This window comes from Periplaneta americana, chromosome 7 (assembly GCF_040183065.1).
Source record: "Periplaneta americana isolate PAMFEO1 chromosome 7, P.americana_PAMFEO1_priV1, whole genome shotgun sequence".
Taxonomy (NCBI): Eukaryota; Metazoa; Arthropoda; class Insecta; order Blattodea; family Blattidae; genus Periplaneta; species Periplaneta americana.
The window spans coordinates 168,467,471-168,486,991 of record NC_091123.1 but is presented as its reverse complement, the minus strand read 5'-3'; the positions used below and the strand labels follow the sequence as shown (position 1 = coordinate 168,486,991).

Sequence of the window (19,521 nt, the reverse complement as noted above, 5' to 3'; positions counted from 1 at the left end):
AAAGTAAAATACGTAAATAGTGAATCTTTGAAGTCGACAGTATAAAACAGATACAGTACCAGACCTATTAACGATGTCAAACGTAACATACAATAAACTCTGGGGAGAGGCTCAGAACACTATAAATGGAGCAACTGAATACGACACAGTACTTCATGCAGCTCCTTATGAAAAAGATAAAAGGGCAGCACAAATTTGGGTCAGTGAATTATATGTTAAATATGTAACCGTAGTAAATAAGTTAGATCAATGCTATGACCAAATTGTGCATCCCCAGAAAAGACTCGTGATTAGAAAATTACTGGATGCATGCATCGGCAGAGTTCTTGAACTGAAACACGAATTAGTAAATCTAGACTTATCAGAATTCAGCTATTATGATGATGTTCTATTAAAGTTAAAAATCTTGCCTATGGAAGTGGAGATCAATGTCCCAAATTACTACAGAAGAGAAAGAGAAGACGAACTCAAAAAGAGGAAAAAAGCAATGGATGATATACTAAAGAAGTTAGGATTTTACGAAGAAGAGATAATAGAGGAAGAAATGACTGAGGAAGAAGCAATACGCCTGATACAGAGACACGAGCGTGCGCGACAGGTAGCTTCATAGTTATTATTTGGTATAATAATAATAATAATAATAATAATAATAATAATAATAATAATAATGACAATAATATTCTGAGTTGTTTACTATTGCTCTTGATTTTACTAACTTAGCGTTGATATAGTACGATTTCAGATTAAAACACCTTTTTTTAATTTAACGTATCATTTAATAAAAATGTCATTCTCGTACTTGCACCACTATTTCATATATTTAATTTTTTTTGTTAGTGTTCAGAAATATATTGTTGCTCAATAAGGGCATTTTGAACTAATCAAGTAATGAACTGCTAATTTTGTTCAAGAGCCCGTAATTTTAATTTACACATAATTACGTACTCATTTTAATTTTTTAATGTGGAACATTTAAGTGGCCACATATTCGGGAAAAATGTCCGTTACCAGTTCTGTAATACTCATTGCGCATCTTGCTCTTCAATGGGAGTAATCAATGCAACCCGCAACATACCATTGCTCCTTAGAGTCAGTGGGCTGATGCAACCCGCTACATAACATAAAGGATACAAATAAAATACCGGTAACTCTTAATAATGCAAGATGCAAAATGATCTTCAATTTATTTCATGCACAACGTAATCTACATCATTTTATTTTTACTTCAATTTTTTATTGTACCTCAGTTTTTTAATGTACTTCACTCCCACCCCTTCTACTAATGAAATTCAACCGTCCTCCAAACAGATCCAAGATCGCATATACAATCATAGTAGCCTTACGGTCATAGTAAACAGTACATTCCAAAAATATGTTCGCGTTTTCCAGTGACGAAAGAGCTTTCAATATTGCATCCCGGTTTCCCCCACCTGCTTCTATTCGCCTCTCTGTAAATGCTAGTTGCTGGGCTGTCTTAGCTCTTTTCTGGGAACATTAATTTCTATTAGGAATTGGACGTCTATGTAATATTATACCCATACAATTGTTTAAAATAACTTAAATAAAAGGGCCTCGTTAAGTAATTAACTGTCACGTGATTTCCTCCCTTTCTACGACGCTGCGACATAACCACTTGGACGGACAGTAGATAGCATGTCTGAGTAATTTTATCTTTTCGGATCGGGCAGAAGTGAAGATTGAATTTACAGTACGTAAGGTCTCTTTTACAGAGTAGATACAGAATTATTTCAACATGAGTTACTGATACGAAGTACGAACCTGGTAATTGGAATTACGTGCAATAGTCTATAGTGTGATAATATGGACATTAGAACTGAAGCCTGTATCGAAATGAACGGCCACCATTTACAAAAATGTGTTTAAATATCCATATTATGATTATTTTTTAATTTCACTTCATTCTCTATATTGTACGCTAATGTGCTGTAGACAGTATAATATACACTGCATAATGAATACGTTTGCACGGATAACTCAGTTCGTGAGTAAAAACACTCATTGTTAATACTGTACTGTATTTTGATTAAACAAAAACCTAATGAAAATTATCAAACTCAAAATCGGATATTTCCTAGTTTACGTAAATGGATGAACTACTTTTCTTCCCTCCTATACCTAGTAAAGTGATTTGTTTGTATATTACGCCAGTATCATCGAACTCCAGTCGTGGAAGGGGGTAGCAAACGGTGTTTCCGGTTCTTAATCGTTGATCCAAATGTATAGTCAGGTTAATATTAGAAATGTTAGTAAAAATAAAATGATGTCCCTGTATAAACATCCAAATCCATACAATCATACAACCACCAACATTTAAACATCCCATACAATTCGTACAATCCCCTGCCACCCCTGCTTGTAATCATTAAGAAGGTGATTTATTTTATTATTCTTATAACTTTATTTTATTTAAGTTCTGTATCACCACAACACAAAGGTTAACATACACAGTTTTATTTTCAAGATAGCTGGCCTTGGCTATAAAGTACAGCGTGACAAAATACCTATATCCAAACTGACTGTAATAAAGAGCACGATATGTCTAATATGCTGATAATATTGCAGGGTCGGCTACGTTCTCAATTCATGAAAGAGATTCGCCTTATGAAAGAAAAGGGGAAGGCAGAAGTTCCCGAGAGCAAGGCGTTTGATATCTCACTTGCTGCCATCAAAATTCAGAAGACGTGGCGTGGCTACAGCACGCGCCACAAGATGAAGCGCCGCAAGTTGGACGAGATGCTGCTCATTGGGATGCTGCAGTCCAGCTTCACAGAAGTGAAGGCGCGTCGAAGAGCTGAAGAGGTGTGAGGTTCAGTCCTGCATGACAGAAGTTAAATTTCAGTCTTGGTTATTCTTAAGTGATGAATTATTAGTGTTAGGGATTTGCAGCACTCATTTAACGAACCCAGCCATGTAACTGGAGTATTCTGTTCTTTCTTTTCATACTCAAATGTTGTTTTGCCATAAGCTGCTTTTACACTGAAATCATAGTCACATACCAAAATACAGCAGTTAAAAATCCATAAATTTTCTAGACATCACAATAACAAAAGTAGACAACAAACACACATTCAAAGTATACAGAAAACCCACAACAACAACAACACACATACACAACACAAACAAGCTGCATTCCGAACAATGGTACACAGACTACTCAACTTACCAATGAACCAACAGGATTACAACGAAGAGCTAAACACAATCAAATACATAGCACAAGAAAACGGATACAACCCTAACATAATAGACAACATAATACATAAGACAAAACAAAACCACAAAAAACAGAAGAATATAACACAAACACAAGAACACAAAAAATACATCACACTAACATACGAAAACAAAAACACACATAAAATTGCAACCTCATTCAAGAAATTAAACTACAACATCGCATACAGAACAAATAACACTCTACAAAAACATCTCAACACACAAACAACACAAACAAACAAATACAACCACACAGGCGTATACAAACTCAAATGTAACACCTGCAACAACTTCTACATAGGACAGACAGGCAGATCATTTCAAACACGTTACAAAGAACACATCACAGCCATAACAAAATTACAAAACACCTCCACATATGCAGAACACATCACAAATGCCAACCACACCTACAGAGACATCAACACAGACATGGAAATACTGCACATCCAACCAAACAGCTAGAAACTAAACACACTAGAACAATATGAAATATACAGACACACGAAAACACACCCCAACGATATTCTCAACACACAACTCAATTTCAAAACACACACACTTTTTGACTCTACACTACGAACGCACCCACACAGGAAACAAGAGGCGCCAACAACGACCAGTTCTGAAGATGACCCAAAATAGGTCGGAACATGTTAACAAGGTACGTTAAAATTTAACACAAGAAAGTTCTTATCATACATATTCCGAAGTTAAAAAGAACTTGATTTTGACAATGGGACCATTTTGAAATATGGCATTTCAATATGAGAGGGAGCGGTAGGGGGGAGAGGAGGAGAGAAAGGGAGGGGACGGAGGAGGAGAGAGGGGGAGGAGAGAGACTATGAAGATCGTCACACACAGTAGGCCTAATCTAACAAAAACTGTGGGTTTGTAGTTAGTTGTAAGGAACTCGCCACAAGTACAGTAAGGCGACAGAATTTTTCTTTCAGTGTTGCAACAGCGATAATAAATGTTCACGCAGATAGTATCACCTACTTTCTATACCATAATGTAAATAAAGTTATGTTGCTGTGTAGAAATAGTCTTAAGTCTGTGGTATTGCTGGAAGACTAAACAGGAGAAAAATTCAGTCTCAAAACGAGAACTTCTGGAGAAAAAACAGAGAGCACATGCAGTGCTGGCACGTCACTAGTTTAAATTCTGAAAGAAGAACAATCGATTGGGCAAGAGCTTACTGAAGGTGACTTACGTCATTCAAGCCTCGAAAATCCAAACAGGTAATCAGCCAAAATTTGATTCGAACCCATGCTCAGAGTACGAATCACGATCATTACCACTGAGCTCTGCCAATGGCAGTAGATTATTACTGGCTAAAGTAAAGTCTACAATGTTTTGTGGTACCGGTACCGGTATGGCAGGACCTTAGCTTACCCCTATGTTGCCTCTAGGCCACGGACTTCCCCAACACAAGTTCTAAATTTAGGGTGCATCAAGCGAGATTTTAACATGGTCCACCTCGCTTAAGGCACTGAGCCACCAAGTTTAAATTCTGGTACTATGATTAATTTTAAATCTAAGTACATTCTAGATGCAAAACAGAAACAAGATGAAGATCAAATCTGAAGAAGATTTAATTAATTGTTTAACTAGTGGACTTACTCATGTTAATTATGTAAGTCTGTGCGGCTTACAGCTGTTTCGGTGCTTCATCACACCATCATCAGAGCCTACTAGATCACGGCGTCATCTCAAACTTCTCTGCCTGTTGTGTGGGTGCGTTTGATTGTTGAAAGGTGTTTAAAAGTGGAGTCAAATAGTGTGTGTGTACTGAAATTGATCTATGTGTTGAGAATTTGATCAGGGTGTGTTTTAGTGTGTTTGTATATTTCATATTGTTCTAGTGTGTTGAGTTTTTGGTTCTTGGGTTGTATGTGTAGGATTTCCATGTCCGCATTTATGTTATTGTATGTATAGTTAGCATTGGTTATGTGATCTGCGTATGTAGATGTATTGTGTCCTCTGGTTATTGCTTTAATGTGTTCTTTGTATCGAGTTTGGAATGATCTGCCTGTCTGTCCAATGTAGAACTTGTCGCAACTATTACATGTGAGTTTGTATACGCCTGTGTGGTCGTATTTATTTGTTTGTGTTTTTTGTGTGTTGAGATGTCTTTGTAGTGTGTTTTCTGTTCTGTAAGTTAATCAGTTGCTTATATTCAAGTGTTAAAAGTAGTGTACGCAAGATTCAAAAAAAATATTTAATTCATAAACCTGAATGTTGCTGGTATATGCACAGCAATAAGGAAAGTTTGAAGTAATTGCCAAGGAAAGCTGTGAGCTGAAAACAACAATATTTAAGTAAATTAGCCTGGAAGTGCTCTGGAATACCGTAAGTTTTATCTGCTCTTGAAATATGTGTGGGGTTGGGGAATCGGACCAGAGGAGCTGGCGCAAGTTAACTTTGGGTGCAGAATCCTCCTATGGGCATACAAAGACAATGACACCAAACATAAGGAACAATCTGGAAGTTGTATGACTGCAAAGGGCTGGTAGGGCTTACTTTCTGCAAATTTTACACTGCAGACGTCTTAACAGGCAAGTTCTACGAGTTATATACAGCTTAAATAAGATATACATGCACAATATATACGGTATATTGTAAAAATTCAATCTTGAGGTAGTCAAAATATGTTATTTAAATATTTATAGGAAACTTTTCCTGTCATCCAAGTTAAACTGCAAGAACCAAAGTCTAAGATGCAATTCTACATACAATACCGTGTCTCTATGGCATTATAATAGAAGATACGAAATTTCACAGTTTAATCAATCAATCTTCTTAATGTATCCAGCTGTTTGCTGACAACATAAAGTCCACTATAGTCCACTTTTCACACTTTCAACCACTCAGACACTATATATTACAAAAGGATCTAAAAAATATTTAAAATTGCAAGCCTCATCCAGATCTCAGATGTTCTTCAAACTGTCAGATGATATCCTGTGTAATTTCTATAAAATAAAAAAAGAAGAAATACCAATCTATATCACAGACACACTCATTGCTAAAACTCCAGTTGTGAACGAAATTCCTCCATGGAAATGGGTAATTCTAGAACATAGCATACAAATTCCAGGAAATCATTCCAAAAATGATCCTCCATACATTCTTAAGTTAGATGCCATGGAACTACTCTGCAGTATATATAAGGATCACCTTCAAATTTATACAGATGGATCTCTAAATCCTAATAATGGGACATCAGGGGCAGGGTATTATATTCCAAAATATCAAGAAAGTTATTTCATACCATGTTCATCCTCCTCCAGTCTTGACACTGAATTGCTAGCTATTGATGCTGCTCTTCAGTGTGTTACTCAAATTTCTGAAAAATCTATTTGCATACTTACCGACTACAAGGGGGCTATATTTAATATAATTTCACGGTTTAATGACATTTATTAAAATACCTAACTGAATTTCACTAAAGTATAACAAAACTCCGTTAGAAATTCCGCCCTAAACACTGAGGATTACTAATCAACCAAAATTCCTTCGTCAATTTCAGAAGTCCTACGCGCACAAAGCCACTCTTATTTCATATTTATATCCCACCTAATTTAGCAATATTCTTGGCAACAAGAAATTTACTTAGGCAATAAAATTATAGCTGCTTTTCTGATTGTATTAAATCCATGTAATTCTATTTTACGTATAAACTCTATAATTGACTATAGAAATGCTAGTATTTTGTCATATAAAATAAGATCTAAGTAAGTTAATTTGTATGCCTGTTTCATAAGGTGAAGGAGATTCGACGTAAACTACAGAAGGAATACCAGACTGAATATGAGGAGATGCTTATCTCAGAGAAACAGCACATAAAGACGTGGCGAGGTGGTCACATGAAAGAAGACATTGGAGACGAAGTAAGGACTCTCAGTTCCCAACAACAGTAGTGTAGTGTAACTATATCATAGATCACACTGGGCATCATAACTAATCAACGTCATATCGAGTGTGTGTTGTATTTCTGCTTGGCAGGTGCGAACATGGATCACAGACTATTGGCATGAGACTGGAAAGTTCCCTGATATGCCTTCAGAGGAATCAGGAGGATCGACTTTGTTCTTTACAAGGCAGGCAGCAGAAAGTGAAATAAGTAAAACAACTACCTCTTCCTCCAGGTACACAGTATTTATTAACTGTTGTTTCTTAAATTATAATACTGCCGAAAGAGATTTTTCACTACTATTAATGTTCTGAACTGACAATGAGTTACAGACTACAATTATTAGATACAGCAGCCTCTACAACATGACCTTCAGCTGATCACAATTGTTTAAACTACAATGTATAATTTCTGCTCTGTCAAAATTGAATATCACAGCTATTGATGCTATCAACTGGTCAGGTCGTAAAATTCGTAAACATTTAAGAAATGACGCATTCCAAACTTGGACAAACCATACCTTGCGCGTGGTAAAGGGGTTATTGTTTATAGTGATCTCCCCAAGGCTAACTCATGGGTAAGGGCCTATCTTCCTCAGAATGGACCAATGCTTTAAAAATGTCAAGCAATATTTTGGCGGTTCGCGCAATACCGGGCAGAAGTCTAAGCACAACCCGCTGCCGTCATCCAGACTGTAGCGAGCTTGAAACACTTGGACACGTGCTTGGACAATGCCCCAAAGGCGAGCTGCTGATCAATGCTAGACATCATCGTGTACGACATGCTTTGGCGATATCGTTAAAAATTTTAAATTGGGAGATTCATGAGGAAGTACATTGTGTATCATCAGATGGTTCTTTCAGACGGGCAGACATTATTGCTATTAACAGACTCTTAAAACGGGCTCTTGTTCTTGACCCTACTATCTGTTTCGAAAGAAACCTCAATCAGGCCACCGAAGTTGATATTGAGAAGAAGTCCATATATGAACCTTGTCTGCCGTATCTTTCTCAAAAGTACAACGTCCCTCTTAAACAATGGTCTGTCATTGGTTTGCTGTTTGGCAGTAGAGGTTCAATCACAAAATTCACATGGAATTATCTTAAGGAACTTCACATTCCTTTTAATTATGTAATGTCTAGTCTCATAAATATTATCAAGGATTCCCTTCAAATATTACATCATCATCTCTATTTCAATTAATCCACTTATATTTGCCTTCAACAATTAACTTTCTTTTTTCTTTAATATATCACATCACATTATATTGTACATGTTTATTGTATTCAGGACCCTTGTGGTCACTCAAATTCTTTGAACTGATGTCTATAATTTAGAATTATATATATACTTCCAGGAGAATCTGAATCCTCACCGACATTCTGTGACCCTGATGATTACCAACAACTGACCAAGAAAAATATTAAATAAGAAATAAATTTTAACTGTCATTTGCATGAAAAATAGAATTAATGAAAAATTGACCTAGAAGGTGCAAAATTACTTTAAACTAACGAAAAAGAATTAGAAAAATGACCATCAAACCAAAATGATAAGTACAAAAATCAACATAATAATTGCATAATTTTCTCAGTTTAAATGTAGAATGGATTTATATACTAATGGACATCGTTCTGAAGTTTTTTTCAACAACATTCGTTCCCATATTATTTATCTGTCTTGTTCTTGATAGATAACTGGGCGTTGGTAACTCCAATATTTCATTTCTTTCTGTGAATGTATGTATTACAGAGAAGGAAAGGGAAAAAAAGACAAAGGGAAGAAAGACAAAGAGGAAGGAAAAAAGAAGAAAGATGACGAGGAGGACGACTTAGGCTTCAAGATGCAACCATCAAACTTCCTGGGAGACATACAGGCTGCCAGTACAGAACACGAGGCAGTGTGGCGCTACAGAGATGAGTCGCAAAACCCTTGGCAGCACGCTGACGTTGAGATTATTAAAGAACAGAAGACGGCTCAAGTGGAAGCTGAATTAAGAAGGTACAATCCACATAACTTGCTGTTATACTCCATAGTATTACAATATTGTCTGAAGTTAAATATCTAATATAGGTCTGTGTTGCCAACATCCAAATTCGGTATTATAATATCAGTTTTCATTTTCCTACTTAATTCAAGGATAATGAGGGAAGTATGAACGCAAGATTAATGCTTTTCACAATCAATGGCAGCTGCCGCCCTCCATGCGAAAATAATTTAAAATAGTTTTTGCTCACTTGTTTCAGTTCAAATAAGGTAAGCGGATATTCTCAATACATTGCATTTGTCATTATGAAATTCCAACGTCTTTATTTGATGTCTAATTATTTATAATTGAGCCTCTCCATGATTAAATTTCACGGATCTGCATTGTAAACAAGCCCAGGTTAATGAAAAATTATTGTTTTCAAAAACGACAAATCTATTAGTTATATGATTACTAACCAATACAAAATATTGAAAAGGTGCTATTTGCACATCTATTGTATAAAAAACTTAATTGGTATTGATGATGATGATGATGATGATGATGATGATGATGATGATGAAGAAGATGAAGATATTCAATTATTTACTTTAGGTCATCATCTCTCAATATCGAACAGATACCATACTATGGACAAAGTCAAGTACGTACAATAATAATACATTTAAAAAATTAGAAAAAATTATTTAAAAACGAAATCAATTACACAATAAAAACTTTCCTGTATTGGTATAATATAGAAGGGACTTGCAATTAGCCAGCTCTTTAAGACAACATTAAATCTAGTAAAATCAACAGGAAGGACATCAAATAGTAATTTTTTAATCAAATCCACAGCTGTTGAATTACATCAAGTTTTAGATTTGACATTGGGTGTAATGACAAAGTAGTTGTGCCTTGTTTGATAATTATTAATTATGAACCTGGGATTTAGAATAATACATATTCAAATTTCTTCTTAATTTAATTAAAAAAGACTAAAAAATACATAAATTTGTAATTATCAGTATTCTTTCTCTAATAAATAAAGGCTCGCAGTGGGAATCATAAGAACTGCTTATAACGCATAAAGCCTTCTTTAATAATAATGATGATGACGACAATGATGACAATGATGATGATAAAATAATAATTTATTTTATTAACTTATTAATATTAATGTCCTAATCAACAGCTACTGGCCAATAATAGTCTAGTACAATCGATACTATAATAATATAGTAATATAAATTGAAAGCAATATTTACAATAATAATATTTTATTGAATTATTTTAGTAGGTTATTTTACGACGCTTTATCAACATCTTAGGTTATTTAGGATCTGAATAAGATGAAGGTGACAATGCCAGTGAAATGAGTCCGGGGTCCAGCACCGAAAGTTACCCAGCATTTGCTCATATAGGATTGAGGGAAAACCCTGGAAAAAACCTCAACCAGGTAACTGGTTGCCCCGACTGGGAATCGAACCCGGGCCATCTGGTTTTGCGGCCAGAAGCGCTTACTGTTACTCCACAGATGTGGACTATAATAATATTTTAAATAAGTAAATTAATAGATATAAATAAAAATAAAACAATTTTAAATGAAAAATTCATCTCTAATCTGTTATAGGCTATATTATACTATAAGAATACTAAGATAGATTATACTGAAAATTAAAGACTATTGTTTACAATAATAAATAAAAGATTATGTCATCGCCGTGAACAAACTAAGTCTGTGCAATATTTGTACACCAAAAATCTATTACATACGAGCATTACACTTTTACAAAGGAAATAGTGGATAAAATAAATTTGCAGAGTACAGAATATTGTAATAAATAAGCTTTTCTTTACAAGAAGAATACACAAAATGAGTTTATGGTGATAGATAACAGAAGTACAATATGGCGAACAGGGTCCCCTTCCTCCCACAAGACCAATGCATTGGTACCTCATTCGCACTTTCCATATTTTCTTCAATTCATTTAAAAGGAATAATATGCCGAAAATATTGGAGGAGGCCAATTATATATCTGAAAACAAGTTAATAAATTATTTTGACTTTTCAGAGAAGTGGATCAGCTGCTAAGGGCAGAATTAGAAGTCTTACAGGCTGCCCTTGCACGTGACCTTGCAAGCAAGGGCAAGAAAGTACGTAAAGCAAGCAAGAAAAAGGGTCGTAGCGGTAAGAAAAGCAAGAAGAAGAAAGAAAAAGATTTGACACCAGATCGAACTCTGGAGTCTCTATTTGAAGAACTCATTACTAATGGCATCATTCGCAAGTATCCCGAAGTACAGCTGTCCGAGTTCCGGGGAGAACGCTCATACGCTGCAGACGACCTGCGTAAGCTGGGGAAGGACCCGCTCCCCTCCCTGGGGGACATTCGCCAAGTCATCTTGGAGTACTGCATTCTGCCACTGGGCTCCAAGGCAATTCACCAGACGGCGCCCTTAGTGAAGTCAGTGCTACTGGCTGGGTCACGTGGCAGTGGCAAAGACATGTTGGTGCACGCAGTGTGTACAGAGACGGGTGCAGTCTTATTCGACTTATCGCCTGCTAACATTGTTGGCAAGTATCCGGGGAAGTCTGGCCTCATCATGTTGGTAAGTTACTCACATTAAATGACTGGTAGTTGTTCACCTCTTTTATCGAGTTGTAATTAATTACATTTTGTCAATAAATTAAAATAAAATGCATTTCTCACTAAATTTACCAACTACTTTATTTAACAGAGTCTTAAAATTTTGAAGAAATTTGAGAAAAACAGTCATAACCCACTTACTCTTAACGATTTCATAATTTCAAAATCAGAGAACAAAAGCATACAATATAGTACATTATGCAACGAGCCTTTAATGGTAGTAATTAAGTCGTGATTATATTTATGAAACAAGCGCAAGCGAGTTTCATAATTTTCATACCAGCGTCTTAATTACCATTATGGGCAAGTTTCGTACGACTTTTTATGCTCGACCATATTTCTAACTTGAAATTATTCAGAAGTATTCATTTTATTCTTATGTGACTGAAGAGCGGAAGTGACCTTGTACAATATCTCGTAAATTGTGAGATGTGCGCAGACGCGAAAGTATTGATTTTTTCCGAGGAACAAATGTCCACATTGACCTTGATATAATCTAGAGCGTAAACTAAATATTAACATTGGTATAACCTTGAAATTGAATTAGACATTGAAAAACGAGATGACAAATTGAATTTATTTGAACAGTATTTACAATTAACGCTAATTATTATAGTAACAGAACATAACCTTCTGCGACAGTATTGGATTTCCAGCCTCCGTGACTTTTCGCTAATTGTCTTTCGATTGCAGTTTTATAATGGTACAATCAGTACAATGGAGATTTCTCATTGGCTGAACAACTGAATTGTAATGAATAGGTGTACTTTAATGAAGTGCATTAAAGGGCTACTACCAGGTGTATAATTACTACATTTCGGCATGGTCGAGCATAAAAATTGTAGTAGCTTGCTTTGGGAGTGCAATCCACTAACAGGCTTACTTGGTGCAGGTGCATCTTGTAAATAAAGTGTCTCGCTTACTCCAGCCTTCAGTAATCTATATGGACGGTGCTGAGAAGCCTTTTCTGAAGAAAGTTCCTAAAACAGACAAAACTGATCCTAAGAGACTCAAGAAGGACCTACCAAAGATAGTGAAAGGCATCAGTCAAGATGACCAGGTACAAGATTATACTACTAAATTAATTTAAATATTTAGAGTGAAATTTGTGCTTGAGATTGCACTTCGATTCACCAGAACTAGTTCTGCACAATAACTACAGTAATAGTATGAGTTGCCTATGCAGAATAAGGAAGACGAGGCAAGTGTTCCTGTCTAAACTATTACGGGAGAGCCTCAGTTAGAGAATTAACTAGCTATCGTCATCAACAACACGGCCCATTCTGTCCCACTAGAATTGCTGACTCCACTGTTGTCTTGGAGAACCTATATTTCTTCTCCCTCATGGAACACACTGAAAAACTTTCTTCGGGTGCAGTCTTCTTCCATCCTGTCTATCTTCTATGCATTGTATGCATACCAAATTTGTCCCTGATTAAAATATATGGCACCGAAATTCCGTTCAGTGAATCAGTAAAGAATTTAGGTATTTATATGGATAAAAGTTTAAATTGGAACATTCAAGTTGCAGAAACCTGCAAAAAAGTATTCTCATTAATCCACTCGTTTAGGCGATTGAAGAATTTTCTATCCTTTTCCATGAAAAAAAAAAAAAAAATGTTAGTGCAAACACTCGTGATGCCCCACTTCGATTACTGTGATATTCTGCTTACTGACCTAAGCGTTACTTCGGCGCAGAGACTACAACGTGTTCATAATATGTGCGTCCGTTTCGTCTGCAATATTCGCCAGGCTGATCACGTAACACCATCCCTCGAAATGTTGTCCTGGCTCCGTCTAGAAGATCGTAGGAAAATCCACTGTCTTTCCCTTCTCTTTCACATATTACATTTCTCTACTCCTGTCTATCTTGCGTCTCGTTTTCAAAATTTATCCACCCATTATAACCTAGACACACGATCACAAGACTCCTCAATATTATCCATTCCCTCCCACCGAACATCCTCATATTCATCTTCTTTCACTGTGGCTGTTCCTCGACTTTGGAATTCCCTACCGAGTAATGTCAGGGACTGTCAGACATCAAACCAATTTAAGAATAGGCTAACGAAATATTTTTCTAACAATTCTTGTTAACAATAATAGCTGTTTGAGGTTTCTCAATGTTTAATGGTTATATATATCACAGATAAATATCTAAATTATCTCATTATTATTATCATTATTATTATTATTATTATTATTATTATTATTATTATTATTATTATTATTATTATTATTGTAACTATTTCTTACCAATGTTTATTATTGTCACACTAGCATTACTTATCCAACTTTCATTATTTACTTTCATGTTGTTTTATGGTCTAGATATTAATGTAATAACTATGTAAGCAATTGTATTCAATTAGAATTAGAGTCTAGCTGGGCGGAAGAGAAGGCCTACTGGCCTTAGCTCTGCCAGATTAAATAAATAAATTATTATTATTCCTTCATCTGTAGTTCCTTCACTTCGTTTGATATTCCTGCCACTGAACATAGAAACTTCATCTCCGAAGCTTCTACTTCTTTTCGACTAAGTCCATGTAGCAGTGCTGGTAGTGCCACTGTTTTATAAATCTTCAGTTCAGTTTCTTTTGATGTTTTGTTTCTTAGGTTTCTTATTATGCCACATATACCTTGATATTTATGCAGTTTTTTTCTCATGTCCATATTTTTCTGATTAACTATTATACATCCTAAATATTTAAAGATGCTTACTTGTTTCATGGTGATTTCCTATAAATTCCATTGTTTTCGTTTTTGCGCTTGATATTTTAATCCATGTTTAATCCACTAATGTTAACCACACATACAATAACATAAATACAGACATGGAAATCCTACACATACAACCCAAAAACCAAAAACTCAACACACTAGAACAGTATGAAATATACAGACACACCAAAACACACCCTGATCAAATTCTCAACACACAGATCAATTTCAGAACACACACACTATTTGAGACCACATTTCAACACTTTTCAACAATCGAACGCACCCACACAACAGGTAGCGAAGTTCGAGATGACGCCGAGATCTAGTAGGCTCTGAAGATGGTGTGAAGAAACACCGAAACAGCTGTAAGCAGCACATGCTTACACAATTAACATGAGTAAGATCGCCATTTAATCAATTATTGATATTTTAAGATTATATTCCTTAGTTACGAAATATTATATAATTTGTAAGCAGCAATTTGAAGATGCTCCTCTGAATTCGCTGTTACAACTTGGTCATCCGTGAAAAGTAAACAATCCATGACTGTCCCACTATTAATAAAATCATGATTTAAAATATTAAGCCATGTTTCAATGGCATCATTAAGATATACAGTATATTAAAAAGGATAGGTGATGACGGATAGCCTTGTCTAATACCACCACTAATTTCTGCTGTTTGTTTTCCTGGTCTTCTTCCCTTATCAATGCATTATATTGCTGTTGTAGTATAAATTTTGTATTGTTCTTTTGTAAAATGTTCTTCAACCTCCAATCTACAAATTAAAAAATACTGTAAAATAGTATTTTTCGCCCTTTATGCATATTCGTAGGTGGGGGAATTTCGTCCACTCATTTATCATGAGGAATGTCTTACAAGGCTGACTATCAGAGCGGTATTAGAGAGGGAAACTATCAACTTTCATTAAAAGCCTGGACACAAACTGGTAAAAAATGAAGGCTTTCTTACAAGATCCTCAATATTGCACTGAATGTGCAATTAACCATACCGATACTATTACTGTTAAGTTGTAATTATGACGCATTCCTTCGTGAAACAAAATAACCTTAGATTTTCCTCCTTTCAGAAACATTTATGGTAAGATCCCAATCAAAGGCAGTACCGGTATAGATTTAACACAGATTGCAATTGCAGATCATCCTCATCGGTGTATCCAGATGTCCTTGGGACTGTGATCAGAAGGCCCTTGCTCAAACCTACAGCAAGATGATACTTATTCCACGGCCTGATTACGGCAGCTTGTCCTTTCTGTGGAAGGAGCTGCTCTTTCAGTTTGGTGGAGTCAGCCGCCAGTTTGACACTGCAGCCATGACGAAGGTACTGCACCGGCATGCAATATGAAATTTACGCGTCCTCGTAGTTAAACAAACAAATTCTGAATAATGCATTTCATTACAAAGCATTAAAAAAATGCAGATCAAGCAGTGGCGGTTCCTCGGGGGAGGGAAGGGAGGAACGTCCTCCTTACATTTTCTTCTTTTGAAAGTAAATACCAAATAAAATATGTGCCTTGAAATTGAAGGAAGATTCGATAATTTTAAGTTCACAGCTATAAGAAAAACTGGGTTGATCGAGTTTTAAACGATGCGCGCTCGTGTGCTGTATAAAACTGTGAGAAAGATGCGAGATTGTCTGTGTAGAGGAAAGGCACTCCATTCCTCCTCTACTGCTATATAGACAACAGCGCACTAGCGGCCATAGAAAGAAGCAGAGTTTTAAAGCAAGTAAATGAACGGAGAGGGAGAAGAAATGTTAAATGTTATGTTTTATTTAACGACGCTCGCACTGCAGAGGTTATATCAGCGTCGCCGGATGTGCCGGAATTTTGTCCCACAGGAGTTCTTTTACATGCCAGTAAATCTACTGACATGAGCCTGTCGCATTTAAGCACACTTAAATGCCATCGACCGGCCCGGGATCGAACCCGCAACCTTGGGCATAGAAGGCCAGCGCTATACCAACTCGCCAACCAGGTCGACGAGGGAGAAGATCCTCCTCTGAATCAGTCACGGGCGGGAAATAGAACCGACTGGTCGTGCAGCAAGCTCGCTACCGCTGCCACCTAACGATGTTGCATTCAACCGGACTATAACACATCTAGGAGGAGGCACAATAAAAACAGTTTTAACGCAATGCTATGAAAGACACCATGTAAACTCTTTTTTTAATTATAAATCAAAAATATTATTCATTGCACTTTATATAGGCTACTATTCAAGGTTTGAAACTTTCGTGGATATTTGAAAGTTAAAGTCAGGTTTATGTAAAACAAAGAGGAAGTAGTTTTACGAAGTTGGCCCCTGAAATTCACTTCTATTCATTGTTTACTACAGGGAAACAGCCATGTTGTCAGTTTTGTACAAATATATTTGAAACTGAAAGTAGGTACTCTAAACTACATCATTTTTAACATAAAAAATTAATTGGCCACCGGCAGCTTTGAACAATAATGATAGTATGACTTTACAAGAACTGACATTCTTCAAAAGCATGTGATACTGAACTTGTAAAATGTACATGTGGCAACACAGACCACGTGCAGTGGTGCAGTGTTCTCGCTTTCCTCAGATTATTTCCCATTTCCATTTTTCCGTAAAACGGTTCCAGTTACGAGTTAGTAGCCAGTTTCTTCCAACACGTGCGATGCTGTAGTGTGTGTGAAAAATGCTACGAGGTTGTGAATTTCCTTGTAATTGTTAATTTGCGCAATTATTCAACAATGAATGGAAGTGAAAAAATAATATATTTTGGACAATTTAGGAAACTCAGTTTACAAGAACAGATTATTGCTATACAGAAGGGAAGGCCAACCCCAACACTACCTGGTCTTACATGTATGCATGTAGGCTAATTTGTAGCATGTTTCATTCAAGAAGGTGTCATTTAGTGCTGTTAATTTCTTTCCTCCTCTTAAGAAATATGCAGGAGCCGCCACTGAGATCAAGCAACAAACCTTGATACATTCTGGGTGTCATACAAGTAGATACATTCACAAGTTCTTAATAACGGATCCAAGAGCTAGGTTTTCCTGATCATGACACTCATATGTAGCTCTAAAACGTTGGATGTCTTTATATCTGTGACATGACGTAATCTTTAATGACTCACAATTCACTGAATGTAAAGAGAGCAGGCAGTATGAAAAATTAAAAAAATAAAAATGTCTAATAAGATGTAATATATCTAGTTTAAAACTTGCTTAAACTGAATTTGCGAGACATCACAGAGCAAATTACATGACAGAAATACGTGAACACCTCGCAACATGTAAATAGTCTAAATGGACATTAATTAATATTATTTGTATTCAGTTTTAATACACAGTTACCGTACCGTACCAGTATATTCATTTGCAGGATAAAATTTCATATTTTCTATTTTTATAACTTCCAGACATGTTTTCAAACAAGTTCCCATTTATAATTTAACGTGGCTGCAGAACTCTTTCCACAACATCAATCAATCAACGTTCCCATCATTCCATGTGGAACATAACACAGGACTCTCAGAAACTCCTCCATGTAACTCTGTTCTTAGTGCCGTCTGGGTTATGCTTCAGGTGATTCAACTGTTATCATCCAGACCTCCTCTCTAGATGTACAGCAGTTGATTTGAGCATTTCCTCAAGATGTTGAAAATGCTTATTGTGCATCCATAAAAATCTAGTTTTGTAGTACCATGATAATTATGTCTCTGATAACGAAGTATAGAATATAAAATGTACTATATTGCAGGTATCAGATGGTTACACAGTTGGTTCGATCCTCGAAGTAATTAAGGAAGTCATGACATGCAAACGGGCCCTGCAGCTAAGAGTGCAACCTCTGACACATGCAGAGCTCATCAACTCACTTTGCAAGATGGAACCCGTGTACAAAGAAGAGGATGAAGCATTTCTGCAGTGGTTTCTCAAGACGCCCATTGGACGGAGGAAAGCTCGGCAACTGGAGATTGAAGCAGAGCTCAGGGCTGAACTCGCACCCAAGACTAAGAAGAAGAATTAGCAACAGCATACAATTAATAATTGAACATCACAGTTATGGTTTATGTCGTAGTATATTTTGCTATCTGAATATTCCTGGCTCATGAAGCAATGTTATTAGAAGCCTGAGTAGTTAAAAGTCCCGCACCACCTAAATAACTTCATAAGCATGTGATTCAATGACATGAAACTTGGTATGTGCAGATAACCATAGACTAAGAATTCAATAATGGTATATTACCGACTTTTTTCTACTTCCGGTTTAACTGGTAGGAACTCCAACTATCTTATTTTAAATGAAACACCCAGCGGGGTACCCCAAGCCTGTCGGGGCTGCCTGGGATTAGCCCCAAGACTCCCGGGGCTGATAGGGACTAACCCCAAGACCCCCGGGGCTGATAGGGACTAGCCCCAAGACTGCCGGGGCTGATAGGGACTAGCCCCAAGTCTGCTGGGGCTGATAGCGACTAGCCCCAAACCTGCCGGGGTTCATAGGGACTAGCCCCAAGACTGCCGGGGCTGATAGGGACTAGCCCCAAGACTGCTGGGGCTGATAGGGACTAGCCCCAAGACTGCCGGGGCGGATAGGGACTAGCCCCAAGACTGCCGGGGCTGATAGGGACTAGCCCCAAGACTGCTGGGGCTGATAGGGACTAGCCCCAAGCCTGCCGGGGCTAATACGGACTAGCCTCAAGCCTGCCGGGGTTGATAGGGACTAGCCCCAAGACTGCCGGGGCGGATAGGGACTAGCCCCAAGACTGCCGGGGCTGATAGGGACTAGCCCCAAGACTGCTGGGGCTGATAGGGACTAGCCCCAAGCCTGCCGGGGCTGATAGGGACTAGCCCCAAGACTGCCGGGGCTCATAGGGACTAGCCCCAAGCCTGCCGGGGTTAATAGGGACTAGCCCCAAGACTGCCGGCGCTGATAGGGACTAGCCCCAAGACTGCCGGGGCTGATAGGGACTAGCCCCAAGACTGCCGGGGCTGGTAGGGACTAGCCCCAAGACTGCCGGGGAGGATAGGG

The 19,521-nt window shown here is 37.1% G+C and overlaps 1 protein-coding gene and 1 long non-coding RNA gene across 2 annotated transcripts; one reads left to right on the top strand and one right to left on the bottom strand.

Annotated features, from left to right (window-relative positions):
* The first annotated feature begins 53 nt into the window (after window positions 1–53).
* Window positions 54–18,750, top strand: LOC138703695 (dynein regulatory complex protein 11). Its single transcript, XM_069831798.1, has 9 exons — window positions 54–598; window positions 2,584–2,820; window positions 7,005–7,130; window positions 7,246–7,388; window positions 8,906–9,154; window positions 11,195–11,729; window positions 12,660–12,827; window positions 15,650–15,832; window positions 18,250–18,750. The coding sequence occupies exons 1-9, from the start codon at window positions 74–76 to the stop codon at window positions 18,517–18,519; spliced, it is 2,436 nt and encodes an 811-aa protein (XP_069687899.1). The 5' UTR covers window positions 54–73; the 3' UTR covers window positions 18,520–18,750.
* Window positions 2,700–14,949, bottom strand: LOC138703697 (uncharacterized). The gene is made up of 3 exons (XR_011333232.1): window positions 14,489–14,949; window positions 12,651–12,747; window positions 2,700–2,835 (listed from the first exon to the last, which is right to left on the bottom strand). It is a non-coding gene; the product is annotated as an uncharacterized lncRNA (long non-coding RNA).
* Window positions 18,751–19,521: the final 771 nt, after the last annotated feature.